Below are 19,270 nucleotides of genomic sequence, written 5' to 3' on the forward strand. Positions count from 1 at the left end.
TGAAGCACTAAACTGTTCAAAGCAAACCTGGGCAGTGTCTACACGGCATAGGGTAGGAGGACTTCCAGGACAGGACTCTCTTCTCCAGGAGCTAAGAGCAGCAATCAGCACTGGCTAAGACTGAGGCTTCTGAAGAGGTAGGGACCATTGCATGAAAAGAAACCCACGGAGAGGGAGAGGGAGACTCTGTTAGCTACAGAGGACTGATATCCTAATATACAAAGACCTCAAAGAACAGCCGAGGAAACAAAATGACAAAATTTAAAACGTGGGCACAATCAGGCACTCAAAAATTTCTCAACAGAAGAAAGAAAAATGGTTAGGCAATACCTCAAAATGTATTCTCCAGTGTTAGCGATTACGGAATGTAATGTTTCCTCTTACCCAGTCAGAATTGCTGAGATCAACAGAGCAGGGGACAGCAGTGCTGGGGAGGTTGCTGGAGGGAGCCTCACTCAATGGCTTGGGATTGCAAACCAGGTTAGCTGTGAAGAGTGTCAGGGCAGAAAATGCTCAAAACCCAAAAGCTCAGTCTTCCATATAAACAGCTCTACCTCTCCCTGGCATAGATCCAGAGCTCGATGGCTTCCTCCAGCACAGATACACGCTCAGCAATGCTCTCTACTGTCTTCCTCATGCTAGACAGGAAACAGAAACATCCTAAATGTCCTGCAGAATGGATAACGGAAATGTGGGACTCACTGTGGCACAATGAGATACTATTCAGTATTTTTAAAAGTCATGAAATTTGCAGATAAATGGACCTAGGAAAAATTATATTGAGTTAGGCAACTTGCCCCCAGAAAGACAACTACTGTGCATTTCCTCCCGTGCGGTTCTAAGCTCCAAACATTCAAGGTTAAGAATATGGAGCAACCTCAGGAGTAAGGAGCATATAAACAGGACATGTGAGGAGGGGAACTTAAGAGAGGACTCTCAGGATGCAGATACTGTGAGGCAGAAGACAAAAATAGGAAAGGAACTACTAACAGGGAGACTGAGGGTCAGACAGCATCAAAGCTGTTTGACAGTGCATCGAGGACTATCATCCTACATTTTCTGTTTTGCACCTATGAAATAAATACATATAGGAATGCATATGTGATGTGGTAATGCCACTTGGGTTGACAATGCTAATGTTCCCCATAAGACCACAGACTCATACAAAGCAAAGCATCAAGCATGAGAAGCCTTATTCTGAGTAGAAGGTCAGGCTATTGCTTCTGACCTGGATCTAACCTAAAAGCCTTCTTCCTGTGGTCTAGAAAATGGTACCACAAAATCCTATGCAAGCTGTCAATGGAAGGATGAAATTAGTAGGCCTACCCAGCACCCATGAGCCTCAATAATGACCAGCTGACAAGATGGCCGCATAGGTGAAATAAGCCGCCCTCACATGCCAACAGTTACCAGCCTCTGTCTAACTGGACTTAAGTCCCATCAATAGGAGAGAAATCATGCCTGGTACTGGAAACCTGGACAGCTTTCTGGAGCTAGTGAGGTCATGGGTCTTAGAAGAAAACTAACAACAGTTTAGTGAAAGAGCATAATTCCACCTACATCCTAAATCTTGTCCTTATACCCGCATGTACGAGTGTCTACCTGAGTGTCTAGCACTACTCATCAAAGAAAGGCCTTCTTTACAGAAAATGGAGACTGTCACAGAAAAATCACAATTAGATACAAAGCAGAGATCAGCAGATCATGGGAAGACCAGCTCCAATGGATGTATCTGCATCAAGGTGGATCAGGAACGACTGCAGGAAAGCAGGTGGAAAGAGTATAAGACCCAGCATAGGAGAAAGTCTCTATGAGAACAGTCTCTCCTACAAATGGCTACATAAAGAGACTGGGGAAATGGTGATATCAGTGGACATGGTAACATGGGCAAGGGTGAACTTTGTGAGGTCTCACTTCTAGAAAAATAACTATAGGAAATAATGGCTACTAACTAAGAGAGGGAGAATTAGCCTCTCCCAAGGATGATCCCCTTAGTGGTTATCCATCATAGATTGGTCCATGTTGAAACCATATACAAACCACCACCACCAACAGCAGCAAAAGACTGAGCAGGATGTATTTATATTTACAGTCATGCATATATGCATGCATGTGTGTACTTGTGCACACACACACACACACACACACACACACCAATAATATAATCAAATGGCATCAACTTCACTGCATTGGAGGGCTCTTGGGGAGGGTAGGTGGGAGGGTCTTAATGCAGGCAAGAGAGAGTTGAAAGTGAAAATAAATATTGTCTTAGAGTTTTATTGCTGTAAACAGACACCATGACCATGGCAAGTCTTATAAATGACAACATTTAATTGGGGCTGGCTTACAGGTTCAGAGGTTCAGTCCATTATCATCATGGCAGCATCTAAGAAGACACAGTTCAGGAGGAGCTGAGAGGTCTACATCATCATCTGAAGGCTGCTAACAGGATCTTAAGCCCACGCCCACAGTGACACACTGACTCCAACAAAGCCATACCTAGTAGTGCCACTCCCTGGGCCAAGTATATAAACCATCACAATCCACTCCCTAACCCCCATAGGCTTGTTCAAACACATGAGTCTATGGGGGCCATACCTAAACATAGCATAATTAAAAAGTACGTTTAGTCCAACTTCCAAAGTCTCCATGGACTACAGCAGTATCAGCAATGTAAAAAGTCCAGTCTCTTCTGAGATCCATCCAATCACTTAACTGTAATGCCCAACTCAAGAAAGCAAACCAGCTGGACAAACTCCAAACTTTGCATCTCTATGTCTGATGTCAAAGCGGTTTTCAGATCTCCAACTCCTTTTTCATCTTTATTAACTGAGACAAACTTCTTTCTCCTGAGCTAGTTCCACTCACTGTTAGCGGCTTTCCTCAGGAGATACCTTATGTCTCTGGCATCCCCAAAATCTTAGAGTCTCCACGGCAGCTTCAATGTTACAGTTTTTTGTTTCAATGTCTGGGATCCACACATAAGCTTCTGGGCTCTTCCAAAAGGCCAGCACTTCTCCAGCACTGCCTTCTGTAGCACTCAGGTTGATCCACTCCACTGCCTCTACATTCTTGGTGACTGTCCCATGGTACTGGCATCTCCAATATGCTGGGGTCTTCCGCTGCAACTAGGCTCCACCAATAGCCTCTCAAAGGCTCTCTTCATGGTGCCAAGCCTCAAATCCTTTGCATGATCCCTTCAGATCTACAACTGAGGCTGTACTTTCACCAATGGCCTTCCATAGCGTCTCACAGTGCCAAGCCTCAGCTGCTCTTCAAAACCCCTTCATGCCTTCAAGACCAGTACTGCCTGAGTGACTCTCACACATCACCAAGTACAGCTGTAGCACGAGGTACAACCTGAGTTATGTCTGGAACACAGCTTCTTTGTGCTCTCAGAAAACACTTCCCAGAAGATTTCACCTCAGTGATGCTGGTCTCTTCTTAATCACTGGTAACTTCTTAGCTTCAGCTGACTAGCATCAATAGTCCCAGTAGTCCCTTCTGTTTTCCACTCTAAATCCAGAGCCACATGGCTAAAGCTACAGTATTCTGCTGCTCTATGGGGCTGGAACATGCCCCTCCCCCTTATTCTATTACCAGTTTTCTGTTTTCTCAACTCCCTGCTCTGTAGATTGACCTTGACCTCTGAGATATGCATGGCTCGGTTTCCTAGAATGGTGGAATTACAGACCTGTACTACTATGCCTGGCCTTAAGCTTTTCTTCACTTAGAACCTGCTTTGTCCTAGGCTGGCCTTGAGCTCAGAAATCTATTTGACTCCTGGGATTAAAGGGTATACCACCATGCCTGGATCTAAACTTAGCTGGATAGGATCTTGCCCCCAAATCTCACTCCCTTAATCTGCTATTTCCTAGAACACAGGATCCAGCTCCATTTCATTTTCTGGTGCCCCTTTAATACTTGAACCATATATTTTATATTTTTCCTTTCTCAGCTTGCTACATTTGTTTAAAATGCTTTTCATGAGACTTAACCAGAGAACAAAGTCTATGATGAGCATTTCTGAGACTCCCTGTGTCAATGCAATTAATCTGAGTCTCCTCACCTTAGCCTCAGGCAGACTCTTTAGACAAGGGCAAAAAGTAGCCTCATTCTTCACCAAAATACCACAAAAACAGTCTTTATGCCACAAACTGAAATTCTTCTCCTCTGAAACTTCTTGGGCCAGGTCAGTACAGTTCAAATTACTCTCATCAATGAAGTCTTCCATATTCCATGTAGGACAGCCCATTAAGCCCCATTTAAAGTATTCCACTGCTTTCCAAATCCAAAGTCCCAAAATCCAGATTCTTCCAAACAAAAGCATAGTCAGGCCTATCACATTAATACCCCAGTCCCTGGTACCAACTTCTGTCTTAGTTAGGATTTTACTGCTGTGAACGGACACCATTACCAAGGCAAGTCTTATAAAGGACATTTAATTGGGGCTGGCTTACAGGTTCAGTCCATTATCATCAAGGTAGGAACATGGCAGCATCTAAGCAGACACTGTGCAGGAGGAGCTGAGGGTTTTAAATCTTCATTTGAAGGCTGCTAGAAGAATACTAATTTCTAAGCAGCTAGGGTGAATGTGGTAAGCCCATGCCCACAGTGACACACCTCCTCCAACAAGGCCACACCTCCTAATAGTGCCACTCCCAGGACCAAGTATATACAAACCATCAGAAATATATTGAAATTTTTATGAAGTTTATGCATGCATACATTTTGGGAGTGCAATGCCACATGGAGAAATATTTTTTTTCTTGAACATAGAACAGAGAAACATTCAATAGACAATGTTCATTCTAAGATATATTACAGTAATGTTATACAAAGCACCACCACACACCTATATAGAGAAAAAGAGGTTAATTAGGTACCAGGGAAGAACAAGCCAAATTAAACAGAAAATAGGAAAGTCATATATTCAAAGTGCTCAGAAAAATAACTGTTAAGTTAGAAACATGCATGCTTTCCAGAGTGTGAATTAAATTATAATTTAATTTTAAAAATTTAATGAGATCATCTTTATCTTGTCTAGTGATTTATGAAGATAGCATATCGGGAAGAAAGAAATAATCCCCATGAGTTAGGGTGTAAGAAGGTATCAACCTAGAACTGGCATTTTCGTCTGGAGTAGGAAAAACAATGCCTAATTTATAAAGTTATAAGAGATGGAACTGAAATACTGAACTTATAAGGACATGAAAATTAAAATGTTCTCCAGTTCCTTCCAATAACATTTGTGTTATCTGAACATGGACTATTGATTAACTTTAGAGTCTGTTAAGGATGAAATTTCAAAGTTAATCACATAAGAAATGAAAGTAGAAGGCTTATTTCCTAAATCTATGGAGTAGAAAGAAATGGAATAAAAAAAGAAATCAATACAGAAGATGAGAAAGAAGGAGAAATCACAGAAAGAAAGAATCTAAAAGTAACAAATAAAAATTACTAAGATAGAGAGCAAGGAGGAAGTAGGTAATATGGCCTGGAGGATTGGCATGTCATGAATTCACCATGAAAATTAAAAATGAACACAAACAACAACAATGAAGAAAAAACAAAGAAACAATCTACTCGGAAGGATTACATTATCAAGTGATAGCTACCAATCTTCCCTTTTGGTAACACAATATAAATGAATGCAATCTTCTTGTTAATGGAGCTCAGACAACTGAAGTTTATAAATACCCAAATTAGGCATGTGGTGGTGCACATTTACAATCATAGCACTTGGGAGATGGGAGGTTTGCTATGAATTAGAGACCAACCTCAGTTGCATAGCAAGACCCTGTCTCAAAAAAAAAATAGACAATGAGATAAAGACACTTTCAAAAATGCATAATTAAATTAAATCATAATATCCTAGTTAGTGATGGCACAGGCCTGTAGTCACAGGACTCAGGAGGCAGACAGAAGAGAGTCTCAGTGAGTTTGAGGCCAGCCTGATCTACACAATGAGTTCTAGGCCAGACTGGTCTATACAAAGAGTTCTATACCATCCTGGTATATGTAAAAAGACTTTAATCTCAAAAAGACAAACAAAAAAGTCCAAATTTTATGCTTTTTATAAGTGATAAATTCAAAATAGAGTGATACATTGAAGTATAGAGTAAAAGGTTATAAAGTGTTACAAGAGACAAATAGTTTTAAAAGGAATGTTAGTATGGCTAATACCAAATCATATACGACACAGAGTACCACTAGAGCAAATAAATGCAGATGACTTGATAATCCATGAAAATTAAACACAACCTTTAATTTTGTAGGAACTGACCAAAACCAATGAGTACAGAGCAAACATATATAGAACTCAGTCTGAAATCCTGACCAAGATTTCCTCACACCTCAATTAGGCAACATACTCAGTGTCTTGAATTGTAACTGTGACTTAAATTTAGTTATTTTAAAGAAAATAAAAATTGGGATTGGGGATTTAGCTCAGTGGTAGAGCGCTTGCCTAGGAAGCGCAAGGCCCTGGGTTTGGTCCCCAGCTCTGAAAAAAAGAACCAAAAAAAAAAAAAGAAAAGAAAAATTAACAATCACAAGAAATGCAGGAAAAGCAGTTGAGAGATAGCCAAAGAACCTGCAGGTTATCTGAAAGTTTATTAAATTCATGAAGGTTTTGTATCTGAGAACTAACAAATATTAAAAACTACTATTTGTTTTGGTAAAATATCACATTTTCCCTTTCGGTGAAGACCACCATGATATGCTCATCCTTTCTAGTCAACATTACATAAAGGCCATACCTAATGCTATGAAATATGGGAGAAAAACAGGATTGGAAGGAAGAAAAAGACTTGACTATTTTTAAATGGTATACAATTTATATATGAAGTACCCAAATCAATAGACCATTGAATCCATTAATATTTAGTAGGATTCCTCTATATAATACTAAAGAAAAACCCAAACAGTTTTATGTAAATTTTATTTATTATGAGTGTGTGTATGCGCGCGTGCGTGTATGGGTGAGTGAGTGTGTATGGGTGGGTGAGTGTATGTGTGTGAGAGGATGAGTGTATGTGTGTTGTCACTCACCCCTCCACACACACACTCAGTGTCAAAAAATTATTATGTGGAGTTACTTCTCTCCTTCTCCCTCATGTTGTTTCTGGATCTTGAACTCAGGCTGCCGGCAAGCACATTTACCCACTGAGCCATCTCACCGGCTGCACAGATCGCATTTCTATGCCTCAATTAGGATGAAGGCAACTGCCACAAGAGCTCAACCACCCGAGCTCAACACCCACAGTCATCAGCAGTGGAGGGAGAAGCAAGCACATGAAGATGCTTCGACCGCTTTGTGTAACCTGTGTGTCTCGTCCTCACCCCCACATTTCTCTCTGTCAAAAAAGAAAATGTTACCATGATTTAAAAGAAGTTCCCATTTACCAGGAAGAGGAAAGTTCTTTTTTAGCAGATGAAAATGTTTTACCAGTTTAACTCAAATATTAAAAAATTAAATGAAGGCTAAATGAGAGGTTCTTTAATCACAAACTGCTGGGAGCCTCCTGGCTGGGAGAAGGTAGTGGCAGGGCACAGAGTAGGACTCTGCCATGGCTTTAAAGTCTGAGGGTCTCTAGCTCTCTAACTGTACCGAAACGCTGATAACTTTTTTTTTAAATTTTTATTTTATTTTATGTATTTTCGCACACACTGGAAGAGGGAATCAGATCCCATTACGGATGGTTGTGAGCTATCATGTGGTTGCAGGGATTTGAACTCTGGACCTCTGGAAGAGCAGCCAGTGCTCTTACCTTCTAAAAAGTCCTAAAACCTTTCTTGCTCTTTCTGAGGGGAAAAGGCTGCTGGCTTAGGATGTTGACATCAGTAGCCTGACAGTGGAGTAATGTGGCCTTTGTTGTATCTCTGCAGGAACTGCACAGCTCTAACTTTCAGCCTGCCAGCCAGAAGTCACAGGAAGAAAAAGGGACACTTTGAAAAGAGATTACAGCGTTTATTAGTAGGTTGTAAAGAGTTTCCCATGAACGCTATCTGAGTGGGAAAGTAGAAAGACCCTAAGCAGGGAAAGGGAAAAACTCCTCTCACCTCTTTGTCCTCAGCACTTACACACCTTTCAGTACACATGATCACATGTCAAGAATTCATCACAAGTTTACATAAAAAATCCAATCATAAATTGAAAGTGAAGCTTACAACAGAGGATGTTTACATGCTTGTCCATTAGGGTAATTATCCATCACCTGTCACAGCTCCACAGGTTCACTGAAGGTTTAAAACCATAACTGAGTTAGCAGTGAAGTTTTGTATAGATAAAGCCAGTCAATATTTTATCTTCTTTCTCGGTACCTATAATAAATCACTAGATCCCTTTTGATGACCTTTGGTTAATTGTTTTACAACCTCTTGGAATGTGCTCTGAGTAGGAGAAAGTCTGGTTACTAAGAGCAATTAACCGGTGACACCTGGGAGACTGCAGCGTTCTCACTGCAGTACTGACCATCAGAAAAGGACCTAATAGCAGTCCTACTATCAAAGAGCTTAATAATCACTGATATAATTTTAGGAATTCTTACAGGATCATCATTAAGACTAAAGAATTCTTCTGTTTGTCTATATAGCATCACTACGAGACAGTACATCTTCATAGATCTGCAGAGATCTGCTCCAAAGGGGTGGGCTAATACACTGTGATTGTTATACATATTTAATAACAACAGGAAAAAGCATATTAATAGCAGGAATCTTTCCTAAAATGAATCCTCTTGGGCCTTGTCTATAAAGCAAATCTGTCTTAGAATATAATCAATCTAAAGCAGACCATCTCAGGAAGATTACCGGTTACTTATTAGCTTCTCCTATTATGGCTCCTGACAAATATATATATGAAGGCTAAATGAGAGGTTCATTTAATTGCAAAGTCTATACAGTATAGATAATATATGTATAAAATCTGATATATTATTAACATTTCAATCAGTCAAATTCCTTAGAGAAGGTTTTTAAGAACCTGACAACCAGATACCCTAATGTTTCTAGTCAAGGAAAAGGACTAAAGAAAACCAACACACACACCAGGGTATCTTCTATAGCTCTATCTTTACAATAGTAGAAACAATTATGTCTGTCTCAGAGGTTCTGTTCAAAGGTTATGAATTATAACATAAAACCAAACAGCCATTACATAATAGAACAACATTCCTTACATATGGAATAATATTCAAAGTGCAAATATCAAGTTGAGGATTATTGTCAATGATGAAAATTTGTTTCCAAAGCTGATGGATATGTGCACAAATGTTTTTATGAGTTGATTCATCTAGAGTGAAACGTATTAAACTAGACAAAGTGCTTGATAAGAGGTACGGATGGAGGGAGCAAAGATTTGTGTATTTCACGTGAGACTTTAAGCACGCTCATGTTGCTTCCCATTCTCAAACAGTGTCAGGATCTATCAGTTGAGTATTATATTCTGTGATTTAGGAAAACAAGTTAAGGGACTTTTACTCAGAAAAACCCAGACAAGAAGGCACAGATATGCTACCACAAGCATAAAGAGTCAAAGGGAAGCTTGAAAGTTAACTAAGCATGCAGGGGATGAAAGAGGTACCTGGAGACAGGAATGCATGTGTGGTGGAATCTTCCTCTAATAAATAACCATTACAAGGAGAGTATGTAGTAACCACTGGGCGAGCAGTTGATGTCTGTATGCAGGTGAAGACTGGCACAAGATAAGGCAAGGCCTGTGATTGGGCAGTGAAAAGGTAAGGCGGGGGCAGAGATTTTGTAAGGCAGGAGAGAGGAAAAGAAAGAGAAGAACCAAGGAGGAGGAGAAGGACAACCCGGATCTATGTGGCCTTTAAGGAACACAGGTAGCTATGAATATTTCATAAGGATGGATTTTTATAGGACAATTTGTCTTACCTAGGTGGGCGGCTTATATCATTATCAATTGGTTGTGAGTTTATTGTGTGGATGTTTTGTGGAATGAGAATTTAAGATATAAATCTGATTACTAAATTATAAGCTTATTGACTTTTGATTTTAATGGGCTGCGTGGAGTTGTGACTATAACCACAGTGGGTGGACTCTGGGAATGTGAGCAGAGTCTGCAGCAAGAGAGTTGTAAGAGGGAGGCTGCTGCCCGAGGCTCAGAGAGTAGCCTGTGGCAGCCTGTGATGGAGATTGGGAGCTTAGTTGGTGAAATGCTTTGCTAACTGAGATGAAAATACCCTGCAGATGACATGTGGCCCTTCTGTGTGGGTATAGCGTGGGAAGGTGTATTGTTAGTTAATATTTAAGGCTACACAAGTAGGCAGGACTTTCAGGTCAGAAAGAGGAAGAGAAGGCAGAAGAGAGGATCGGCGCTGGATTTGGACTGGGGAGAGCAAGAGAGGTAGACAGAACGTAGGAGGCCAGAGGCTGTTGTTTCGAGTGGCAGATCTTCCAGGATCCATCACCAGAAAATTTCTAACAGAATAGTTTGTAAAATTAGGATGCTAAAATCTGCACCCAGTGATTGTGTTACCTGTTGATTCTAAACTAAGATTGTGTGATGTTTTTCCTTCACACAGCGACTCAACTGAGTTCCAGAGAAATGTACAGCAGAGTGTGGTGTACAAGGGTGCATCCCAGCCAGCTACGGGAATTCGGAAGCTCAGAGTGTGCGTGGCTACAGCCAGCAATGGGAATTTAATGGGATGGGAGGAGAGGATCCTGGTTAAAAGTAAAGAGTGTGGTCTCGGCCTGACCACTGGGCTGGAAACAGGCAGTGGCCATTGTTTGTTTTGTTTTAATATTTCATGCCGCAGGACTGTTAGACAAACAAAGCTGGAAGAATAAAAAAAAGTGAGGAGAGTGAAAAAAAGAAACTCTGAACAGCAGGAGCTGCAGGGTCTTACAGAGCAAAGAGCTATAGGGAAAAGGATTGTACTATGTCAGCAGTGTAGACATTCACCTCCCACCAACATTTCTACTCCACCTATCCATGACAGTAATGGAGACCCCAGGATTAGAATTTCCTTCACAGAGTGAGGATGCACCACCTCCAGATTCCTGGGCTCTAGAGATTGACCCCAGTAGAGTCTGAGCTTCCAAATAGGGTAACCTGCCTCACAGCAAAAACTGCATGTGCATAGATCCTGGTCTCTGTTTTACCCTTTCTAAATATACAAAAAATTTAACACGTGTGGTGGTTTGAATATACTTGGCCCATGGAAGGTGGCACTAGTAGGAAGTGCTACCTTGTTCTAGTCAGTGTGGCCTTATTGGAGGAAGCATGTTACTGTGTAGGTGGACTTTCAGGTCCTATGCTTAAGTTCCACCCAGGGTGGAAGGGTGTCTCCTTCTGACTAGCTTTGGAACAAGATTTAGAACTCTCATCTCCTTCTTTCAAACCATGTGTGCCTGCAGACCGCCATGCTTGCTGCCAGGATGATAATGGACTGAACTTTTTCAACTGTAAGTCAGCCCCAATTAAATGTTTTCTTTTATAAGAGTTGCCTTGGTCATGGTGTCTCATCCCAGCAATAAAACCCTAAGACTACACTGAACCATGTAAGGCAGAGAGAGATTGATAGTTTCTTTTTCACTAATACTTAATGACAACCATAAATGAATGATTAGAAACTTTCCACTGGCTTCTTATTGCCATATTTCTATAAAGTGAAGTCACTTAAAACTGTCATGATTGAAAGAAGAGGAGGAGCAAGTGGTGAGCAAAGCAGAAGGTGGCAGAGAAATGTACGTGGTGCAGAAAGGAATCAATCATTCAAGGAGCGTCATTGGCCTGAAGAAGGTTAGGGAGGCTACTCCAGGGCAGGAAGTCCCTGATTCAGGGTATTCAAGAAGGTACAGTTGTCTCAAAAAGTGAGATTTTTCGGACATTGTATTATAAAATCTGTAAGAATTCTAAGAATTACCATATTCCCTAAGCACAGAAACATGAATGCTTTCTACTTTCGTTTCTGTGTTTCTGTGATATCATCCTAGAAGCTATGTGTACATAAAAGTTGGTAAGAGCTCTCACTTCAATCACTGTATCCCCAACACCTAACCTACTACTAGGCCTTTATAGAAATCAGTAGATGTTTATTGAATGGAATTGGTAATAATTAAGATAAAAAACACACCATTCTCAAAATTGCATCTAACTGACAAACTTAAACTACACTGCAGTTTCGTTATTCCACCCTATGCTGGGCACTTAGCTGGTCACCCATGTCCAAACTGTGTTAGGTTCCACGCTCACAGGGATGCTCACACTCACGGGGATGTTGACTCCTTCTCCTGCTCATTTCACAAAAGAGAGGTCAAGTAAACTTGCAAGCAAATAACACCAAGGGGAGACAGCATCAGCAGTTTTTCAGGGAAGTTGAAGTGTGCTTAAGTAAGGAGAGCCCTAACTCTGTTTAAAACACAGCAAACTTGAGGTAAAAAGGCAGTCCATGGTCAAGAGTGCTTGGTACTTTTGCAGGATTGAGTTCATTCCGAGCTCCCATATCATGCAGCTGACAACTGTCTGTAATTTTAGCTCCAGAGGATCTGATACCTCTGGCCTCTGGAGGCACCTGGACTCATGTACACACACACACACACACACACACACGCTCACAGAGAAAGAGATAGAGACAGACAGAGAGACAGACAGAGACAGAGACAGAGAATAAAATAAATGCTCTAAAACTGGCAACCTATAGAGCAGAAAGGAGTCTTCGGTGAGAAGTATATAAAGTTTAAAAAATAAAGAAATAATTTATATAATAAAGGAAATAAAAAAATAAAACCATTAAATGATATGAGAAAATACAACATTTAAGATACCCAATGTCATGGATTTGCTGTACAATTACAATACAAGGTAGTACAGATGGAAAACCAAACCCCATTTACTTGCCCTTCAAGAGCATATAACAGAAAATAATCTATGTAAGTTGAGAAACAATAATTAGCTAAAGCAATATTCATACCAAATATATTTTTGACTGCAATGTTATAAATTAGAAGTAAATTTGTTTAAGAGAAACATTAGACTTTGAAAAATAAATTCCAAGGAAGCAATTACAAATGGGCAGACAAATGTAAAGCAGACAGAATGGGTGGTCCTACAGACAGCAGTACCCGGTGTCCACATGACGACATTCCTGCATCTCTGTATGCTGTCTGTGCACATATGTCTGCAGATGAGCCAGAGTCGACACCGTGAGTCTTTCTGAGTACTCTCTCCACCTTGTTGTCTGACATCGCCTCTGGGTGAACCTGGAGCTCACCCATGGCTAGACTGGACAGCAAGAGCTCCAGGGCTCTGTGAGTCTCCATCTCCTTCCCCAATGCAGGGTTACAGACACTCATCATGGTGGCCAGTTTTCATGGGGTCTGGGGGTCTGAATTCTGGTCTTGAAGCTTATAGAGCAAGAGATTACTGACTGAGCCATTGCCCTACTCCATAGTTATGTTAATTTTTAAAAATCTTAAAAGCAAGATTCACAAATTTATAAAGACCTCCAAAGGAAAGCCACATGAATACAGGAATTCAAGGCATTACCTGCCCTCGGTCCTTCCTCATCCCTTGATAGTTGACCTGCCTTGTTTTCTCTGTGCACGTTACACTGAACTTAAATGTACATCTGGTTACGTGTGTGCATGCACACTCAGACACACACACACACACACACACACACACACACACACACACATCATTGGCTAGCTTCCCTATATGAGAGGGTGTAATTGGTCTTCCTAAAGAATTTGTAATGCAATGGTGTTTAAAGCATACAAAAATGGAACACTTCCATCTCAGCAAGGAATTATATTCTGGTAAAGCTCTTCTGAAAGATGGTACTGTCCACCATGGTGAGAAGGATGGAGACACCAGTGTTGCCAGCAGGCCTGAGGAGATCTGAGAACCTTTAGGGACATTCACGTTGGCAAAACTGGGACTTTGTCCACCCTGCAGAAACTAGTTTTATGATTCCAGCATTGGAATCTGGTTAAAACATTTTAGTTTTAGCAGATTTAAAAGCAGAAATCAGTAAAAAGGGAGGCCCTCAGGAGGGAAGACACACCTGAGAGTAAGGACCTCACAACACAGAAGTGCTCATTATCCTCGGTCATGAAAGATTTAAGAGTGAAACAAAATGGTGACATAGTAATGACACCATAGGCACGTGGTAATTGTGTCAATGCTGTGGGGTCTGTCACAGAGGGAGACTGTTTTTCAGGCACAGCAATATGAAACCACATGGAACTTTGGAAAATTGACTGAACAGCACCTCAACACCCATACTTTCTGCAGAAGATGTCCTGGAGAGCAGGGTCCGATCTTACTAAATGGTTAAAGATATTGTTTGCTGTCGATTGCTTCCCTTCACATGTTCTGTGATATTTTCTTCCTTCAGAAGCAAGTTCTCATTATTGTGCATGTTTCTTAAAATACATGTGAGGTTTCCTGAAAATTTCATCTGCAGAATCATTTCATAGATAAATCTAACTCATTAAGTAATATTTTAATAAGAAATAAACTCTTAAATGGCCCCACACTGTACACATAAATAATATAATTAATCCATGATAGTTTGACATATAGACAATAAATGTTTAAGATAAATAGAGTCATGCAGTTTTATTGCCAATACAGTACCACTAAGTCTTGAGGGCTTTTCCAAGTATGATAAAAATAGGTATCTATTGACTACTCCATGTAAACTTCCACTAGTACACATGATAACGATAGGTCTCTATTGACTACTCCATGTAAACTTCCACTAGTACGCGTGATAACGATAGGTCTCTACTGACTACTCCATGTAAACTTCCACTAGTACACGTGATAACGATAGGTCTCTACTGACTACTCCATGTAAACTTCCACTAGTACACGTGATAACGATAGGTCTCTACTGACTACTCCATGTAAACTTCCACTAGTACACGTGATAACGATAGGTCTCTACTGACTACTCCATGTAAACTTCCACTAGTACACGTGATAACGATAGGTCTCTACTGACTACTCCATGTAAACTTCCACTAGTACACGTGATAACGATAGGTCTCTACTGACTACTCCATGTAAACTTCCACTAGTACACGTGATAACGATAGGTCTCTACTGACTACTCCATGTAAACTTCCACTAGTACACGTGATAACGATAGGTCTCTATTGACTACTCCATGTAAACTTCCACTAGTACACGTGATAACGATAGGTATCTAATGACTACTCCATGTAAACTTCCACTAGTACACATGATAACGATAGGTCTCTATTGACTACTCCATGTAAACTTCCACTAGTACACATGATAACGATAGGTCTCTAATGACTACTCCATGTAAACTTCCACTAGTACACATGATAACAATAGGTCTCTAATGACTACTCCATGTAAACTTCCACTAGTACACGTGATAACAATAGGTATCAAGTGGCTAGTCAGCGTAAACTTTCAGTAGTATATGAGTGGTCATGTACTCACCTAATTGCATCATTGGTCTCTGAAACAGCTCTCAAATATTCTTTCAAATAATAGTAATTAAAGCAATACTTCCGGATCCTAAAGCCACGCCATCGTCTCTGAATCTATGGTTGATAAAAAGATAAAATAAGTAAATTAAAAGGTAAAATACAGTATTGAACATCTTTCATAAGAATATACTTCTTAATACCCAAGATGATAATGTCGAATAACATCTATCAAATAAAGAATTGGACAATGCCCCAACCAGGCATCTTTTCCAACCAGGTAAAACCCCCAGTGCTAGGAATGGACTACATACTGCTCAGTCACTAGACAAAGCGTGGGCCACCCCTTAAACATCACAGGATGTTGCCACAGCTATTTGGTTGTTTCCCACAACCTGATAGTGAGACCTTATTGCTGAAGAAGACAAGGTTTGTGTGATGGAACACTGAAAGGTCAAGCTGGTGTCCAACTAAAAGCCTCATCCCTGCTGACTAGCATTCATGATGCTGGATGGTACTCTGCACACCACTCTAGAGAAAAATAATCATCAATGTCACCTAGCTACCAACCTTGCTACTTACGACAGAGACATGGCTGCAAGACATACTGGTCTGCTAGCAGCTCAAATGAAGTAGGAGTAACGACTACTTTGATTGGCTTTCAGGATCACTCCATGAGTTGGACCTATCTTCTGACACTGCGGAAGTGACAAAGAAGCTGAGACTAGATCAAGTGACCGTGAGCCTTAGGGAAACCATTACTGTTTCTCTGCTGCAGGGACCTAACACCAGTGACTCCTAATGGCGCACTCTCACACCCACAGCAGAGTGCCTCCCTCAGCTCCCATCAGAGAATCTTCTTGTAGTCGATGGACTAATGGAGAGGCCCACAGCTGATAACGTTAGAGAGTGACAGACTTTGGAGCATCCAGTCATTGATGGGTGTCCTTATCAGAACCCTCTCCTCAAGGCTCAGAAATCTAAGTGGAAGAGGAACTAAACGAGCTGGGAGACAGGTGGTTGAGTACTCCAAAGAGACAGCGGCTTCCAGATACAACCCGACTGATGCACATAGGAACTCACAGAACTGTGACCGCATGTACACGATCTGAACGGGGTCAAGGAAGGAAAAACAACACCGAGAAAGGGAAGAGGACACAAAGTCCCACCCCGAACCATCTGCCATTGATAATGTGCAGGAGGGGGAGACTCAAGTTTTTCAGTGGAGTATCACTTGCTATGTCAACTTCAATTTAGGCCAGGAACCATGCCTAGGACTAGCTCTCCAAAACTGCATGGACTTCATGGTTTTGTGTGCTTTCTGTTTGTTTTGGTATTTTACTATTTGTTTTATTGATTTTCTTTTTGAAAACTTGTCTGCTTTGATTCTCTGCCTGTCTCTCTGCGTCTGTGTCTGTGTCTGTGTGTGCGTCTGTGTCTGTGTCTGTGTCTGTGTGTGCGTCTGTGTCTGTGTCTGTGTCTGTGTCTGTGTGTGCGTCTGCGTCTGCATCTCTCTCTCTCTCTCTCTCTCTCTCTCTCTCTCTTGTTTTGAGGTAAGGAGGATCTGGGAGAAATTGGGGGAAGAGAAAGCATCTGATCAAAATGTATAAATAAAAACACAAAAGCATCTTGGGGTTTTTCTATGAATATATTTAGTATATTAGATGTGGATGGGATGCCAATACATTTGTTATAAGATAGCACAAAGATAAAACATAACTATTTGCTATTGTAATTTGTATGTGGTTGCTCTCTCTCTCTCTCTCTCTCTCTGTGTGTGTGTGTGTGTGTGTGTGTGTGTGTGTGTGCGTGTGTGTGGTATGTTTATGTGTGCATTAGCGTGTTTCATGTGTGTGGGTACATGTGTGGGTAGATACATGTGAAGGACAGAAGTTGAGTCAGATACTTTCTTGATCACTGTCCCCATTATTTCCCGAGGCAGCCTCTCCAGCTGCAGCCATGCTGGTGCGAGGAGTCTTAACTAGCCTGCCTTCCCCATACCCTCCCCTTCTCAAGCACTGGGGTCATAAGCATAGGCCAGCATCCCAGTGCACTTACAGAGATACTGGGGATCCACAGCCCCACCCTCATGCTTATAACGGAAGCTGCTTATCCACTGAACCGTCTTTCTGGCCATGAAGTTGCTTTCTTAGGTATTTGGTCACAGCAACAGAGAAAGCAGCGAATACAACTACTAACTGACTGGAGACTGTATTAGGTCTAATCAAAGTGAATTGCTAACTGAGGCTCTTTAAATAAAATGTTATTTTTGTTCTTTTATTTATTTTTAACTTTTTCATTTTTTGTATTATAATTATGTAATTTCCCCTTCCCTTTCCTCACTCTAAACCCTGTTCTCTTCCAAATTCATAGTGCCTTTTTCTTAAATTGTAGTTATATATATTCACAAGGGCCTGGGTTCAGGCCTTTCGTTCCATGGATGGGAGGAAAATCCTAACAGCTAACGTTGGTTTCCTTATTTTGTACTCTGCATAGCATCTCTCTAGTAGCCCAGGCTGGCCTGAGATTCTCTATGGAAGCCAGGCTGTCTTCAAATTGTTAGTCTTGCCTTGGTTTCTGGAGTGCTGGGCTGAAAGGTCCCGGCAACTCTGCCTGGTACTGTGTTGACCACGGCTTTGAATGCGGTTTGAACCATGTTAACAATGGGTGCTGCTTGCTGACTTCTCGGGTGTCAGGTGGGACCCCAAGCAGTTTACTTCTGTGCTTTACCTTCAGAACATTTCCATGTACAAAACAGTATCTCACCATGGAGAAGAAAACGGCTGATGTAACTTTCTATCTAGCCATTGAGCTGGAGCAGTCACGAGTCTATTTTTCAGTTGTTACAAACAGAATTGGAAAATAAATGAATGACAATTTTTAAACAATGAAACTTCTTTTTGAAGCTATCTTCTTTGTACCACTCACAGAAATCCAAACGATTCTATTTTTACCAGAAGACATAGTTCCACTTTCTGACCTGAGAGGAGTGCTGGACGTGTGGTCACACACTTAAGCAAGCTCCAAGCTTCTCAGACACCCAGGCATCCTGAAAGTCCATCTCCTTTGGTTCTATATCCACCCATTTTCCTGGCAATTCAGGCCTAAATGTAAAGTGTGATACCAAGGTTGTGGGCAAAAGGGGGAAAAAGACTCTGCACTTATCTATAAGAAGAGAAGGCACCGAGACCTTCTGCTAGTCTCCCACAGGTTTAACTGTGCAATGCTCACATATAAGCAATCGCCATGCAGGAGTTAGTCTTTCATAATTTAGCACAGTTTCAAGGCTGCAAGAATGTCTTCTCTAAATGTATTTTCATATTCAATACAAGAGTCTAAATTTCATCCTCAATGCAAGAGTCTAAGCCCTAGTTCATGGAGTTTTATTCCCAACACTGTTTTTGCTTTGCTTTGCTTCTTAGTTTAGCCCAAGGACATTTAGCTTAGCATGTGAGTAAGTGAAGTGTTGACACGATCCTCAGTGAGCAGCAGTGCTGCCCGACCGCCTTAGTGAGGTCTCCATTGCTGTGAAGAGTCACCACGACCAAGGCAACTTTTACATTTAACTGGGGCAGCTTACAGGTCCAGAGATTCCGTCCATTATCATCAAGGTGGGAGCATTAGCATCCCGGCAGGCGTGGCATTGGAAGAGCTGCGAGTTCTACATCTTGTTCTGAAGGTTAACAGGAGAAGACTGCTGTCTTCCGGGCAGCCCAACCCCACAGTGACACACTTCCTCCAACAAGGTCACACCTCTGAATAGTGCCATTTCCTGGGCCAGGCATATTGAAACCATCATAGAAAGAATTTTTCTGTGATTTAAAAAGTC

General features: G+C 41.2%; 1 protein-coding gene across 1 annotated transcript in view; it reads right to left on the bottom strand.

Moving 5' to 3' along the window:
- The window catches only part of Spata17 (spermatogenesis associated 17), a 173,228-nt gene that overhangs the window by 112,210 nt on the left and 41,748 nt on the right, over positions 1-19,270 (bottom strand). The window contains exon 5 of the mRNA XM_032915678.1: positions 15,455-15,558. Coding sequence (XP_032771569.1) covers positions 15,455-15,558 — 104 coding nt within the window. The remainder of the gene's footprint in view (positions 1-15,454; positions 15,559-19,270) is intronic.

This window comes from Rattus rattus, chromosome 10, assembly GCF_011064425.1.
Source record: "Rattus rattus isolate New Zealand chromosome 10, Rrattus_CSIRO_v1, whole genome shotgun sequence".
Taxonomy (NCBI): domain Eukaryota; kingdom Metazoa; phylum Chordata; class Mammalia; order Rodentia; family Muridae; genus Rattus; species Rattus rattus.